The 17,129-nt window shown below is 42.4% G+C and overlaps 1 protein-coding gene across 1 annotated transcript in view; it reads left to right on the top strand.

The window, feature by feature from the left end:
- Window positions 1–3,585: 3,585 nt before the first annotated feature.
- The window catches only part of LOC117562079 (RNA-binding Raly-like protein), a gene marked incomplete at its 5' end in the record, with an annotated part of 33,719 nt that continues 20,175 nt past the window's right edge, over window positions 3,586–17,129 (top strand). The window contains 2 exon segments of the mRNA XM_034239858.1: window positions 3,586–3,658; window positions 11,471–11,521. Of these exon segments, the coding sequence (XP_034095749.1) occupies window positions 3,594–3,658; window positions 11,471–11,521 (116 nt within the window).

Here is a 17,129-nt window from a genome sequence, read left to right as displayed (position 1 = left end):
AGTATGTGAGTGTGTGTTGACCTGATGAAGAGATTTATAAGAACAGGCCATTTACAACAAAACAATGTGATCTTAGAAAAGAAGAAACCGCGATATTTAGGATCAAAAATGTGTATTCTTAACATTTAGACAGAATAGAAGAGCCGACGTGTGTTTTCATTTAATATATGAATGAAAAGCAACCGTCTTTTTGTTTTAATAAACCAGGTGTCCAAAGAGAATTCCGGCAGTACTTCTACCCATAATATAAGTGAGAGACTACAGTTTTTTGTATCCTCACCACGTAATCCCGTTACTCCCAAAGCCTGCAGTCGACAGATGGAGAGTGACAGTCCTCATAAACATCACTCTGGAAGACTGATGTCCTGCAAGCTGCAGCCGGGGTGGAAACTATGAAAAAGCCAGTGATCGCAGCGGGTGTTGAAGGATATCAGGGTGAAGAGCCAGCTGTCGCCTTCACAAACACAGCTTTTAACGCGGGGGGTCGTGGGAGCTGTGTACAAAACTCTGATGGAGGTCTTCCCCTCAACTGTGTGTCACTGTTTTATACGATACCATCTAATTGTTCTTTACTGTTGTTCTTGCATCAAAGCAGCTCCAAGGGTCCCTATTATGCTCCTCTTCAGGCCAATATCAGTATGTAGAGTCTCTACTTTAAAGAGTCCTCTCCTGCTGATGTTCAGGTGTATATCAGTATGTAGTGTCTCTACTTTAAAGAGTCCTCTCCTGCTGATGTTCAGGTGTATATCAGTATGTAGTGTCTCTACTTTAAAGAGTCCTCTCCTGCTGATGTTCAGGTGTATATCAGTGTGTAGTGTCTCTACTTTAAAGAGTCCTCTCCTGCTGATGTTCAGGTGTATATCAGTATGTAGTGTCTCTACTTTAAAGAGTCCTCTCCTGCTGATGTTCAGGTGTATATCAGTATGTAGTGTCTCTACTTTAAAGAGTCCTCTCCTGCTGATGTTCAGGTGTATATCATGATGTAGTGTCTCTACTTTAAAGAGTCCTCTCCTGCTGATGTTCAGGTGTATATCAGTATGTAGAGTCTCTACTTTAAAGAGTCCTCTCCTGCTGATGTTCAGGTGTATATCAGTATGTAGTGTCTCTACTTTAAAGAGTCCTCTCCTGCTGATGTTCAGGTGTATATCAGTGTGTAGTGACTCTACTTTAAAGAGTCCTCTCCTGCTGATGTTCAGGTGTATATCAGTATGTAGTGTCTCTACTTTAAAGAGTCCTCTCCTGCTGATGTTCAGGTGTATATCAGTATGTAGTGTCTCTACTTTAAAGAGTCCTCTCTTGCTGATGTTCAGGTGTATATCAGTATGTAGTGTCTCTACTTTAAAGAGTCCTCTCCTGCTGATGTTCAGGTGTATATCAGTGTGTAGTGTCTCTACTTTAAAGAGTCCTCTCCTGCTGATGTTCAGGTGTATATCAGTATGTAGTGTCTCTACTTTAAAGAGTCCTCTCCTGCTGATGTTCAGGTGTATATCAGTATGTAGTGTCTCTACTTTAAAGAGTCCTCTCCTGCTGATGTTCAGGTGTATATCAGTATGTAGTGTCTCTACTTTAAAGAGTCCTCTCCTGCTGATGTTCAGGTGTATATCAGCGTGTAGTGTCTCTACTTTAAAGAGTCCTCTCCTGCTGATGTTCAGGTGTATATCAGTATGTAGTGTCTCTACTTTAAAGAGTCCTCTCCTGCTGATGTTCAGGTGTATATCAGTATGTAGTGTCTCTACTTTAAAGAGTCCTCTCCTGCTGATGTTCAGGTGTATATCATGATGTAGTGTCTCTACTTTAAAGAGTCCTCTCCTGCTGATGTTCAGGTGTATATCAGTATGTAGTGTCTCTACTTTAAAGAGTCCTCTCCTGCTGATGTTCAGGTGTATATCAGTATGTAGTGTCTCTACTTTAAAGAGTCCTCTCCTGCTGATGTTCAGGTGTATATCAGTGTGTAGTGACTCTACTTTAAAGAGTCCTCTCCTGCTGATGTTCAGGTGTATATCAGTATGTAGTGTCTCTACTTTAAAGAGTCCTCTCCTGCTGATGTTCAGGTGTATATCAGTATGTAGTGTCTCTACTTTAAAGAGTCCTCTCTTGCTGATGTTCAGGTGTATATCAGTATGTAGTGTCTCTACTTTAAAGAGTCCTCTCCTGCTGATGTTCAGGTGTATATCAGTGTGTAGTGTCTCTACTTTAAAGAGTCCTCTCCTGCTGATGTTCAGGTGTATATCAGTATGTAGTGTCTCTACTTTAAAGAGTCCTCTCCTGCTGATGTTCAGGTGTATATCAGTATGTAGTGTCTCTACTTTAAAGAGTCCTCTCCTGCTGATGTTCAGGTGTATATCAGTATGTAGTGTCTCTACTTTAAAGAGTCCTCTCCTGCTGATGTTCAGGTGTATATCAGTATGTAGTGTCTCTACTTTAAAGAGTCCTCTCCTGCTGATGTTCAGGTGTATATCAGTATGTAGTGTCTCTACTTTAAAGAGTCCTCTCCTGCTGATGTTCAGGTGTATATCAGTGTGTAGTGTCTCTACTTTAAAGAGTCCTCTCCTGCTGATGTTCAGGTGTATATCAGTGTGTAGTGTCTCTACTTTAAAGAGTCCTCTCCTGCTGATGTTCAGGTGTATATCAGTATGTAGTGTCTCTACTTTAAAGAGTCCTCTCCTGCTGATGTTCAGGTGTATATCAGTATGTAGTGTCTCTACTTTAAAGAGTCCTCTCCTGCTGACGTTCAGGTTCATGTTGTGGGAGAGAAAGCCTTTGCAGACCATTTGCACAAAACCCATTACAGGGAAGGGAACACCCAAAAAGGCACAATAGGGCCTCTTTAACTCCACAATCTATACTTATAATTTGAGAGAAATGTATTCGTAATACTAACATACCTTTACTTTAACTGAAGGATTTTAATACACACTGTAAAATGTAGTGACGTTTTTCAAAGTGTGGCATTAGGACTTTTACGTAGCACTCATGAAGCTAATGCAGTAGCACTTCATCTGGTTGGGACAATAGTGTAGCTGCAGGATTCTTGCTTTGATACAAGCCTTAACATTTCTTGAAGTCACAGAGAAATCCATGGTTTTTAAAAAAAAGTATCTTTTAACTCAGATGTTGTTCTCAGGCCGATAGACAGGTACATGTTTGCTGACAGGAAGCATAATAAATACGAGAGATAATTCATTCCTCTGACAGATGGAGGCCAATTAGACTCTCCGGCACCTCGTTAAGGTGACCGGCTGAGCCCACTGGGTCTGTGTGTGTGGATACTCTTGTACTTGTCACATAGTAAGGTCTGATAAATGTTCTTAACCGACAGAGCAAGGACAATTTTGTACGTGTCCTTATTTAATTAAAGCCCGTTTAAAAAATATTGAAATTGGATATAACGATACCGGTTAGAATTATGTTCAGGTTAGATTCAGGGAATGCATAGTCACATAGGGTCCCGACAACGATATAAGTACAGGAATGTGGGTGTGGTACCTGTCCATCTTCATTGCTGTCTCCCTCAGGTCAGGAAGTGAGACTTCGGGGGGGCATTAGTGTCTAACCTGATCTGACAGTTTGTTTTGTGTGTTTCAGACGCCAGAATGAATGGTGAGCTGATAGCTGGCCGCACCACGACGGCCAAGAGAGGAAACAGCACCTCCTACAGGTGAGTCTGAAACACAACACTCTTTGTCTGTGGCTTTAGTGATGAAGCCGGTGGAGAGGCAGTATGTTCACTATCCTTTAACTTTCTGAAGATTGATTAGGGCTCCCATTGAGGGTCTTATTTCCAGATGTCAGGAGTCCTTCCTTTAACTTTTAACTTTGTCTCAATGTCGTGATGTAAAAACAACACGGATGCTACAATCAAGGTGTGTTTTATTTGATTGCTAAGAGCATTGAAAATCACTTTGGTAGCTGTCCCAGACGTTTCCATTAAATGACCTTCAAATATAGTTTTGCCTTACTTGTTATTGGGGTTAATGCTAACGCTAGAATTGGAACGCTAAATATGTATATGCCATACATAAATGAATAACATCAACTCAACATTTTCTGCATTATATGGCGTCAATATTTCAACTTTGTGAGTCGGGAAATAATTTTCCTCAATATTTTGACGCCACATAAATGCAGCATTTCCTAAACCTTACTATCCGATATTCACTCCCACTTTAAGGCCGTGAATGGTCAGCTGTGCGTAGGTAAATAAGAAAGCTCACTTTTTTTGTTCTTTACACAACTTTTTCTAATCCGTTTACATTATTGCCAAGCCAGTTTGAAAATACAATATGTCTTGGTATTTTGGTGCTTAACCATTAACCAGTGGCGAACCGTCAGGGCCTTCAAGGTATCCAGAGAATACCCTGGAACACTCAGATAAAACAAACAAAAAATCGATTTAATTATATAAATAAAATGTATATAAAATGAATAAATGAGGTATCTGTGTTGTTGATCTGTAATATTACAGTGGCGGGGGGTGTGTGTGTCTACAGAAGGTCCAGTTGTGACGGTTCGCCACTGCCATTAACACAGTTCAAAAGTCAAAAGACATTACATGAAACAGAGGGAATACAAAATAAACATGCACGTGAAACGGGTTTTTAAAGCAGGAGAGCTGTACTGTTCTGTGCAGCATGATACACATCTTAATACTTCCAGCACTGAAAATGGGGTTTGATATAACGTATGGGAAATCTCAAGGCTTGACATTTTGATATTAACAGCATTTTAAACACACATAGTGTAGCAGCTGTACTCTCAGTAGTTTTCAGAGCTGCTCGTTGGTCTGTAGTTTTGCCCTCGGTGTTTGAATGACAGAGAGTGACAATCCAGCTCTTCTTTAACCTCGTTCTCGGTTAACATGGAAACTAAAGCCAAAATGTCCTCCCAAATCCCACCGCCGCCCGCTGCTGGACGGATTAAAGCCGGGGCAAACAGGACTCTGTGTCTCCCAGAGCTGGGATTTAAAGCCAGGCAGCGACTGTGAGGATCTGTGCAGAACTCCTCAGAAACGTGAGGTCATGTCCTCTGGGTGGTTTTTTGTTTCTGAGTTAATGAGGTTTTATAAAACTGGGGGATTTATTCTATTATTTAAATTGAAAGCTTACACATTGTGGTCATTCAAAAAGATAATTCCAGTACCTTTAGACCTTGAGAATTGTGCGCCGTACATTCAGGGGTTTGGCAACCTGTACGGAGATTAAATTATACAGTTGGATCTCGCAGGGCAGTCCTCCTCCAAAGCCAATGGTGAATGAAAATGTTATGTTGGACAGAGTTATGAGTAAACCAGTTGCAACCGATTGTATAGAAGTCTATGAGAAAATGGCCTTACTCACCTCATCTACTCTGAAACGTGTTAACATGCAATTTAAATACAATTAAGATATAACACAGGTATGTTTGTCCAGGAGATCTACCATATTGTTGTTTGCAGTAATCAAGTCTTGAAATGTCAGCTCAGGTCAGCTCCTATAAGTACCTTGGTGTCCATCTAGATAATACACTCAGCTGGAAGGCGCATGTTCAAGGTCTGTGCTCTAGACTTCAACAGCGATTGTACTTTCTGCGTCGACTCCGGGCTTTCGGAGTCGACCAGAAGTTCATGTTACTGTTCTATCATGCAGTGTTGGAGAGCACCATGAGGTATGGTGTTACTGCCTGGTATGGTAACTTGACAGTGCAGTCAAAGTCACAGATCGCTCGCCTGGTTCAGACTGCTATGAAAATGATGGGGGTTAAAAAATACCCATCTCTCCAAAACATATACGAGCAGTCCGTTATCAGACAGGCAAACAAAATGGTGTCTGATCCCTCCCACGTACTTCACCCAGGATTCCAGCTCCTACCTTCTGGTAGAAGATTCAGGGTTCCCAAGAGCAGGCTGAACCGCTATAAGCACTCATTCCTACCTGTCCATTAAGCTTCTTAACATTCACATGAAATGAAATGTAGTCAAATGTAATGAAATGTACTTTTTAAATGTTGGCCATGAGGGGTAGTGCAACAGGTCGCCATTGTCAGTATGTGCGTCTGTGTATTGTGTTTGTTCAAACGGTGTATGACTGATGATATGTGTGTGTCTCTTAATGTCCACTATGTTCGTATATGTACTGTATGCGGAACTGCAGGACGGAGTCCAGAACAAATTTCCTTACGGGGACAATAAAGTATATCGTATCGTAAATGACATATATAGACATTTTTATTGATTGGGATAAACCCCTTGAGATGCACCATCTCGTTTTCAAGGGGGTCCCGACAATAGCAACAACTTACAGACATAAACAAAAAGACAAAATGCAAAACATGACACACAAGACAAACCACATACAGTCTGTTAAGTGAAATTCAAGCAATGCACACAATCATTACAATTTGAGACAGTCGAGCAAATCAGTTTCATCAATATCAGTTTCATTACTAACAAGTGCAGACCAGCTGAAAGTGAGATAGCAATGCATGTTTAAATAAACCCAATGATGACAGAGATCTAATAGCAGCAGGTCAAGTATTCCAGTCGGTTGGGGCTTTGAACATGAACGCTCTTCTGCCAATACATTGGGGACAGAGAAATAAATCTGAACAGAATGTCTAACTTGATGATCAGGCCAGAACAAACGTTTATGATACTTCCAAGTTTAGTTCAGCAGGATAATCTCCTCATATTAACCACTTAGTAAAAAGCTACTATGCTATAAGGAACGTTGAAAACCAGTTATATCTGTATTTGATGAAACTTGAGATGAAATTAATTTTTTTAAAGTCTCCTTTTGTGAATACTTTTGTCATCGAGGAATGTTGAGCTTTAGGGAGTTCCCTCAGAAAAGGTTTATCGTTGTTAGTTTTGATTAGTACACGGAAGAAGGAGGCCGAGCCCATCTGGCACACAAGCTGTGAGCAGGGGTGTGTCTGTCCTTCATGAAGGTACATACTTTGCTGTATGTTTTAGATACTTGCTCGATAAGTAAGTCTTAAGGATTTCCACTTAACTTCACATTTGTATTGAACCACAAGTACCTGACAGCTTAAACAAATGAGTTTATAAAATATGATGTAATTCATTACTTAGACTTCCCATTCTCTTGCACAAATGTATCTGTTTTATTGTCCTATGTCCTATATGTAACTACAGTGAACACAAATATAAACGCAACACTTTTGTTTTTGCTCCCATGTTTCATGAGATGAACTCAAAGATCTAAAACATTTTCTATAAACACAAAATAACCATTTCTCTCAAATATTGTTCACAAATCTGAAAGAATCTGTGATAGTGAGCACTTCTCCTTTGCCGAGATAATCCATCCCACCTCACAGGTGTGGCATATCAAGATGCTGATTAGACAGCATGATTATTGCACAGGTGTGCCTTAGGCTGGCCACAATAAAAGGCCACTCTGAAACGTGCATTTTTGCTTTATTGGGGGGGTCCGAAAACCAGGCAGTATCTGGTGTGAGGGTTAGGGGTAGGGTTAGGGTAATGTTGTGAATCGAGTGGCCTGTGTTCGTCGACCATAACATACGCCTGCCCATACCATAACCCCACCACCACCATGGGCCACTCGATTCACAACACTGCAGCTGCTTGATGATAAAGCCTTGAATACTGAATCCATTTTAAGAAATGAAATGGCTTCATACGGTTGCCGACAGGTGCAAACACGGCCTAAAAGACTTCCATGAAGAGAAACACGCTGCAGATTCAGAAACGACACAAATATAAAAACGCAAATGTGATAAAACACATGAAACTTGGGCAGCATTTTGAAAATATTCACCAACTAAAGAACACATTAAATAACTAAATAAGGGCTGTGGCTCAGTGGGTTAGTGCGCTGATCATTGAATCAGGGGGTTGCAAGTTCGAGTCCCACTGCAGTCAGCATGTCGTTGTGTCCCTGAGACACTTCGCCCCAAGTCGCTCCTGTGGGGATTCGCCACAGTATTGAGTATGTAAGTTGCTTTGGATAAAAGCGTCTAACATGTGATGTCATTCATTTCAAATAACCATCCATACATTTTAAAAAACGATGTGCAAATTGAAAATGTGCATAAAATCAGATCAAAATGAGACTTCTTACTTTTCATCCAGACCACGGCGAGAAACTGTACGAAAACGGGATTTCATTGGCTGACGCTTCTGCCGAGGCGCCAAAAGTTGAACATTGCTCAACTTTTGCAGCGAGCCACGCCAGCAAAGCTCCGCGTCGCTTCCCACAATGCAGTTCGGCGAAAAATGACGTCACCCCATTCAAAGTGAATGGTGAAGCTTTCAACGCACGCCGCTGTGTGGACGAGCCTTAAGAGTGGCATGATGACACAGCCTAGAGAGATAGGCATATGACTGTCATGTCTATTGCTTACGCAGGCCTTAGCTAATCTGAACTAATGTCAGAATACTGCTTTGAACCGGCTGTAACTCCCTCTCTTGTATATCAGCATATCAAGGACTCTACTCAGGGAACTATTTGTCCCACGCAGCCCTGTGTGTGATGACAGGATAATAAATACATGGATCCTGATTTTGAAGACCAAGCCGGTGACGAGTGACATTTTTCTAACAATATGTGTCTTGTAAAACCTATAAACTACTACAACAACTATTGTCTGTTTTATATTTTAGTCAAGATGGTACTTTTCGTACGGCATGCTGAAGCCTGTAAGTAGCTTTCGACCACAATCCATTTGTGCATTGAATTACCAGATGCTGACGCTTTGCAGCTCAGTTTGTAAATTGATCTGTGCTTTTGTTAGAGGTGGAATTGCATAAACGGTGTTTTCCCCACTTCCTGATTTGCTTCACTTGAGCGTGGTGAGGAGGCAGACGCAGGGAAATCATAAGAGACAGAGAAAGTGTTCATAGGAGAGAGAGAGAGAGAGAGAACTGTAATTATGTTTTCTTGTCCCTCCATCGTCCTGCTGAGATGAGCGTTTAGTGGAAAGAGATGAATCAGCGTTTCCTTTGAGGAGAAAAATAACAGCTCGAAGGGACAAAAAACTCACTTTATCTAATCTGAAACGTGTTAACATGCAAGGACAGAAAATGCAATTTAAATACAATGAAGATATAAGACAGGTATATGTTTGTCCAGGAGATCTACCATATTGTTGTTTGCAGTGATCAAGTCTTGAAATGACATCAGGCCAGAACAAACGTTTATGATACTTCCAAGTTTTGTTCAGCAGGATAATCTCCTCATATTAACATCACTTTATGTCAAAAGCTAACGTTACGCTATAAAGAAACTACAGCACGGTCACATGACGTCACGTCACCACCGCTAAGCTAAAGGCGGCTAATGTTGGGCTATAAAGCAACTACAGCACGGTCACATGACTTCACATCACCACCGCTAAGCTAAAGGTGGCTAATGTTGGGCTATAAAGGAACTACAGCACGGTCACATGACTTCACGTCACCACCGCTAAGCTAAAGGTGGCTAATGTTGGGCTATAAAGCAACTACAGCACGGTCACATGACTTCACATCACCACCGCTAAGCTAAAGGTGGCTAATGTTGGGCTATAAAGGAACTACAGCACGGTCACATGACTTCACGTCACCACTGCTAAGCTAAAGGTGGCTAATGTTGGGCTATAAAGGAACTACAGCACGGACACATGACTTCACGTCACCACCGCTAAGCTAAAGGAGGCTAATGTTGGGCTATAAAGGAACTACAGCACGGTCACATGACTTCACGTCACCACCGCTAAGCTAAAGGTGGCTAATGTTGGGCTATAAAGGAACTACAGCACGGTCACATGACTTCACGTCACCACCGCTAAGCTAAAGGAGGCTAATGTTGGGCTATAAAGGAACTACAGCACGGTCACATGACTTCACGTCACCACCGCTAAGCTAAAGGTGGCTAATGTTGGGCTATAAAGGAACTACAGCACGGACACATGACTTCACGTCACCACCGCTAAGCTAAAGGAGGCTAATGTTGGGCTATAAAGGAACTACAGCACGGTCACATGACTTCACGTCACCACCGCTAAGCTAAAGGTGGCTAATGTTGGGCTATAAAGGAACTACAGCACGGTCACATGACTTCACGTCACCACCGCTAAGCTAAAGGAGGCTAATGTTGGGCTATAAAGGAACTACAGCACGGTCACATGACTTCACGTCACCACCGCTAAGCTAAAGGTGGCTAATGTTGGGCTATAAAGGAACTACAGCACGGTCACATGACTTCACGTCACCACCGCTAAGCTAAAGGAGGCTAATGTTGGGCTATAAAGGAACTACAGCACGGTCACATGACTTCACATCACCACCGCTAAGCTAAAGGAGGCTAATGTTGGGCAATAAAGGAACTACAGCACGGTCACATGACTTCACGTCACCACCGCTAAGCTAAAGGTGGCTAATGTTGGGCTATAAAGGAACTACAGCACGGTCACATGACTTCACGTCACCACCGCTAAGCTAAAGGAGGCTAATGTTGGGCTATAGAGGAACTACAGTACGGTCACATGACTTCACGTCACCACCGCTAAGCTAAAGGCGGCTAATGTTGGTCTATAAAGGAACTACAGCACGGTCACAGGACTTCACGTCACCACCGCTAAGCTATCGATGTTTTTCTGCTGCTGTGTCATTGTTCCCATCAGGAGAAAAGCCTCTAATAACACCATCAGGTTCTCCAGCAGTGAAAAGAGTCAATTAAAAGGTCTAATTGAAACCCAAAGGGGCTTCTTCACTGTGATTATGAGCGCATTACTGACTATCACTGCTAAATTATTCTGCATGTTATACAGCAGCAGTGGTGGAAGTGATCCATGTAATGAAGTGCATTAACTGGATTATAGTACTTTAATATTTATTTATTTTACTTTTGTGTAAAATGGTTGGTACAGAGACGGAATAAGGATATTTAGTTGTAGGAAAGTGACAAAAATAAAACTTTTTAAAATCGTAAATTTGGAGGGTGATAATTAGAAAACATTTAATATTTAGAGAAACAATACATAATAATTAAAGAAATACGTGGTAATATTTATTAAATAAAAAAAGTATTTAATAAAAAAAAAAAACGAAAGTGGTATTTCAAGAAAATTAGTATTAATATTTAGAGAAAATAAATGTAATAATTTGAGAAAACATGTATTAAATATGAAAGAAAAACCCATGCAGACAAAAAAAAGTGTAATAATTTGTTGTGATGTTTCGTATCGCAGTGTTTCAATAAAAGAAAAACATTTTGACAAAAAACACATAATAATTAAAGAAATAAGGTAAAAGTAAAGTGAAACTTGTTTATTTTCACTTAAACACAATTGTATATATTATAAACTTGTTAGGCCGTAACATCTTTCATATGTATATCACCATTCAAACATGTTTAAAACAATAAGAACACCCACACAGCTCAGTAAACACTGACATGTTGACTTTATTTGATAATTTCAGTAAAAAAATAATGTTTTCTAACATTTTCTTTGTCTTTTCCGCCCTCAGATCCGACTATGAGATGGAGTATGACAGATACCCTGCTGATCACTACAACAGGTACCCAACATCTAATCTTTTATTAACTTGTTCCACTTGCCCTGGGGCGGCTGTGGCTCAGTGGATAGTGTGCTGGACTTCGAATCAGGGGGTACTAAGTTCGAGTCCCACAGCAGTCAGCATGTCGTTGTGTCCCTGAGACACTTCACCCCAAATTGCTCCTGTGGGGATTGTCCACAGTAAGTCGCCTTGGATAAAAGCGTCTAACAAGTGACATGTGATGATATGCCTTACACAGGACACAAGCTCATATGGCAGTATTCATGTTGTGACACTTTGACAATGAAATAAAATAAAACCCCTCAAAACAACATTAGATTCTCACTTTAATCTCAGAAATCTCTTTTTCTCCGATTTCTTTTAAACTTTTGGTCACATCCCAATTTATTTTTCTCATTGGCCCTAACCCTCTTCAGAATAGATGCAGCAAACTTAAAAATAATAAATACATGTAGTATAACTATGTGACCCCCGACCTAATAGACAGGAGTTTTTTTAAAGAATGCCGTTGTCTTTGCTGAACGAAGGGAAAAGAACGAATGGAATTAATGAGGGAAACACCTTCTGGCAAACTGTCATGATGAAGCTCCGCCCACCCTGTGGTTCATATGAGTTGAACAAGGAAACACAGGATTGCTCAATGAGATGACACACACACACACACACACACACACACACACTTACACACTTACACACACACACACACACACACACACACACACACACACACACACACACACACACACACACACACACACACACACACACACACACACACACACACACACACACACACACACACACAGAGACGGACAGGCTTACCGTCAGCTAACAGGGAGTGAATGCTGTGTGTTCTTTGTCACTCGGAGACTAAATGGCTTCAAGGTTAGAGGAAGATCTCTCCTGTCCCGTCTGCTATGAGCTTTTTAAAGATCCTGTCATCCTGTCATGCAGCCACAGTGTTTGTAAAGACTGTGTGGAGTACTGGTGGGTGGAGAAAGTAATCCAAGACTGTCCTCTTGTAGGAGTATTTCAACATCAGAGGTACGTACAGTAGCAACCTGGCGTTAAAGAACCTGTGTGAGAGTTTCTCACTGGAGACGAATCCGATAAGATCATATCCACGATCAGAAGGTGAGGGTAATCTCTGCAGACTGCACTCTGAGAAACTCAAACTCTTCTGTCTGGACCATCAGCAGCCAGTGTGTGTCGTCTGCAGAGATTCAGAGAAACACAGCGACCACAGATTCAGACCCATCGATGAAGCTGCTCAGGATCTCAGAGAGAAGCTCCGGAGATCTCTGAAGCCCTTCAAGAAGAAGTTAGAGGATTTAAAAAAAGTTATAATGAATTGTAATCCAACATCAGAACACATACAAGTCCAGGCCCGACGCACAGAGAGGCAGATTAAGGAGCAGTTTCAGAAGCTTCACCAGTTTCTAGAAGAGGAAGAGGAGGCCAGGATGGCTGCACTGAGGGAGGAAGAGGAGCAGAAGAGGAGGGTGATGGAGGCTGTGAGCAGAGAGATAGCAGCTCTTTCACACACAGTCAGAGCCACAGAGGAGGAGCTGAGAGCTGAAGACGTCTCCTTCCTGCTCAACTACAAGGCCGCAGTGGGGAGGCTGCAGCGCCCCCTGCTGGAGGATCCACAGCTGCCCTCAGGAGCTCTGATAGACCAGGCCAAACACCTGGGCAACCTCAGCTTCAACATCTGGAGCAAGATGAAGGACATGGTGTCCTATTACCCTGTGATCCTGGACCCAAACACTGCCTACCCTGGACTTGTGGTGTCTGAAGATCTGACCACGGCGAGCGAGTCAGATTGTCAATATCTTCCTGATAATCCAGAGAGGTTTGGAGAACAATGGTCTGTCCTGGGCTCTGAGGGCTTTGACTCAGGGACGCACTGCTGGGATTCGACGTCGCAGAGAGTGATGGATGTTGGTGTGATGGCACAGTCTGGTCAGAGGAAGGGAGATACAAAGTCTGGATTATGGATCATAAATCTCCATTATGGCGAATACGCAGCGGGGTCACCACCAGGTCCAGAAACCCCTCTCCCATTAGAGAAGGAGCTCCAGAGGGTCAGAGGGAATCTGGACTGGGACGGAGGAACGCTGTCGTTCTCTGATCCTGAGACTAACACACACATACACACCTTCACACACACTTTCACTGAGAGGCTGTTTCCATACATTTACACGGGGAATGGACTCCCAGTGACGAGCTCACCAGCGAAGGTCTCTGTGGCGGTACAACAACAGGACTAGAAGATGATGACACAATTATCAAGTATGTTTCAAGACGTACTTCATTCTCTGTGTCTTTGAGGAACTTTATTCACTTCTGGAGCAGACACTAGTTAGCTACTAGTTAGCCAGCATTGCTAATCAAGGCAAACAAACGTAGTGAATGCAGTGACTCTCTACTACAGCTAGCTTAACTTCCAAATCAGAGAATAATTAGCAAGGAGCTAACGGCATTCTGCAAGATAACAACGACCAGCCTGCTTAACCAAGCACCAGCGTTGGGGAAGTTACTTTTAAAAAGTAGTGTTTGCTCGTTACTTCCTTAAAAAAGTAATCCCTTACTTTACTTAGTTACCCTCCAACGTTACTCGTTACTTTTACGTTACTTTTATGTTACTTGACTTTGGGCAGAACCCCATCTCTGTTCCTAAATGTGTAGGCTTACATAAAGTTCTACTATGGAGGACATAACAGCTATGTCTTTTGTGCTCTTTATTATAAAAAAAATGCCACAGAGCACTTAACAAAACATTGGGCTATAGGCGTCAACACCACCACTAAACAATAATATCAAACAATATCAATATCAAATCATAATCATTAAGGGTTACAGGCTAGCCCCAAAATAGGTGCAAAGCTAGTGCAAATAATATCAATAGGCTACTAAATAGGCTTGGGCTCGAAATATCATCATTTCCCCGGGGATCTTGAGCTACTAGCTTCCTGCTAGCATGTTTTCCTTTCAAATGCTTGGTGAGGTTGGCAGTGGAGTTAACGGCAGTGGACACAAGTTTCTGGCCAGGGCACAACGTACACTCACATTTCCCCCCTTAGTTTCAACAAGTTTGAAGTAATGGGAATACCTCCATCCCTCGAATGCTAGCGTTGGCTGCGCCTGCTTCTCGCTTGCCATCACTGCTCTTCAGTCTTCATGCCACCACCCGCGGCCAGCCTCTATCACGTACAGTGTGGAATGAGAGCTCGTGCCTAATGCGTAAGCACACAGCTGAGTAGGCAGTGTCACTGCCACTCGTCCCTGGGAAAAGTAACGTTGCGGCGAATTGAAGAAGAAACTACGTTACCAAATGTTCCGTAGTAGCACGTTACACTACTTTTTACCCGGCAAAAGTAGTTACGTTACTGTAACGCGTTACTTTACCCAACACTGCCAAGCACACATCCAACTGTGGGTGTTTCTCAATCTCGAGTAAAGCTGCTCCAGAGCCACTATTTCAAGCATTCTACGTCATCGAGTGCCACCGAAGGACTGTTCCAATGTCCAGCATACTTGGAAGTCTACCGAGCCCGGCGTACTTCGTTTGGAGACATTTCGAGGCTGCACATGTGTAGACTCCGCGGTCTTAAAATCCTCACAATGCTTTGCGCACGGACCGATTTCCCCAAATCTGTGGCGGAAAATGTAAGGCGGGGCCTCTCATATAACGCACACCTGCACACTTGCTCGCCTGTTCCACTCTTCGTTTTCCGAATGCCGGAAGTATTCTTGCCTCGCTTCTGAAGCAAGACGCTCGGAAGACATGTGCTACCAGGCAAGCGTACTCGAGATTGAGAAACACCCTGTGACTCTGCTTTTCTTCATTGAGGCTAAGCTAATGCTAAGTAGCCTTTCCATTCATGGACTGAACTTCCACTACATTGTAAACTAACTTTGCACGGCTAAGCTAGCATCTAACTGCTATACTGTTGTAAATGTTTCTACGTGTGTTGATTTGTTTTTTTGAGAAACTGAGCTTTAGTGTGTGATCTATAGAGTGGTGCAGTGCTGACACGTTTAGCAGAAGTTAGCATCGTCTCTTGACAAAACGCTATGGGACTTTCATGTTGGATTTCGGTATATTTCAAACGTTTATGATGCTTACACATTTTCTTTAGCAAGATGTGTTTTTGGTGGCTGTCTTTTATCGTAGTGGCCATACGGTGGTACTGCACTTGTGTTATGTTCCGGGACGTTTTATGACTTTTTCCCATTGACTTACATTGGGGAAAGAAATGTATGTAAATCAGTGTATCATTTGTTTTCAGCTAAATAAACTACCCATTACAAAAAAAGTCTACAGCCTTTATTCAGAATCGCTTTGGGTGCAGTGCGCTTTGTTGTAATTACATTTGTTCCCAGCCTTTTTTCCTCAAGGGCCCGCATTTTTTTAATTGAGCAATTGACGACACACAATGAGTGTTAAGTTGCGTATTTCTTGTATATTTCTTTTTGAATCCGTAATGCATAAACATAGATGTACAACCCAAATATAGTGAGCCTAACGGCCCGTCTACACTACAGGCATCGAAAAAGCTTGAAGCTGGGCGTGTCTGAAGCTTGGCGATTTTTTGCGAGCAACGCGACTAACAACCAATCACATGAATCTCCCGCCCCCGACATACAAAGCAATAGCAATGTTAAAACGAAGTAAACTGGATATAAAATCCCCAAACAGGCGAAAACCTACCAGTTTCCCCCACTGTCTCTGCCACCTCCCTCCATGCCTGGTTCCTCCGGTTTGTATCCCGGTAAATAGTTCTGGTCGGAAAGAACCGGGTGATTTGCTACCGTAATTTCTCGTTTGGAATATGAGGAAATGAACTGCGGTCTGGCTCTTCCAGCTTGCACGCGGTTTGATTGGCTAGCGCTTGTACTGGCGGGAATTGCAAAAACGGGATTTGATTGGCTGACGCCAGCTTCGAGCAAGCATCGAGCCTCAAAAGTTGAACATTGTTCAACTTTTGACACCGATAGACGCTCGCGATGCTTGCAACGCCTTGCCATGCTACCCACAATGCAGTTCGGCGAAGTTTGAAAATATCCTACGTCACCCCATTCAAATGAATGGGCGAAGCGTTGAAAGCATTTTTTGACGCCTGTAGTGTAGACGGGCCGTAAGTTATGCAGGAAGTTGGTATAAAATAAGCGATTTAGATAAACGGTTGTTATTTCCTCCGAACAGAAAGTATTAACACATATTTTGACCTGTGCAGCCGGCATTAAGGATAAAATATAACACACACACACACACACACACACACACACAAACCATGTATACATCACTTCAGGGGACATTACATTGACTTACATGCATTTCCTGGAGACTTATCCTAACCATAACCATAACCAAGTCTTCACCCTAAAATGAATGATTCCTCCAATTTGTCCCCATAAGGGAGGCGAGTCCCCACACGTGACTTTGTAAACAGATTTAGGTCCCCACAAGTATAGTAATGCTAGGCTACACACACACACACACACACACACACACACACACACACACCACCTTCTCTGAATAAAGCCTGCAGGAATGATCGGCAGGATTTTATGTATTTCCTTTTTATCTGTAGGATTACACACT

The sequence above is a fragment of the Gymnodraco acuticeps genome, unplaced genomic scaffold (assembly GCF_902827175.1).
Source record: "Gymnodraco acuticeps unplaced genomic scaffold, fGymAcu1.1, whole genome shotgun sequence".
In the NCBI taxonomy this organism is placed as follows: Eukaryota; Metazoa; Chordata; class Actinopteri; order Perciformes; family Bathydraconidae; genus Gymnodraco; species Gymnodraco acuticeps.
The sequence above is the reverse complement of the archived record's forward strand: the minus strand, read 5'-3'. Positions and strand labels throughout refer to the sequence as shown.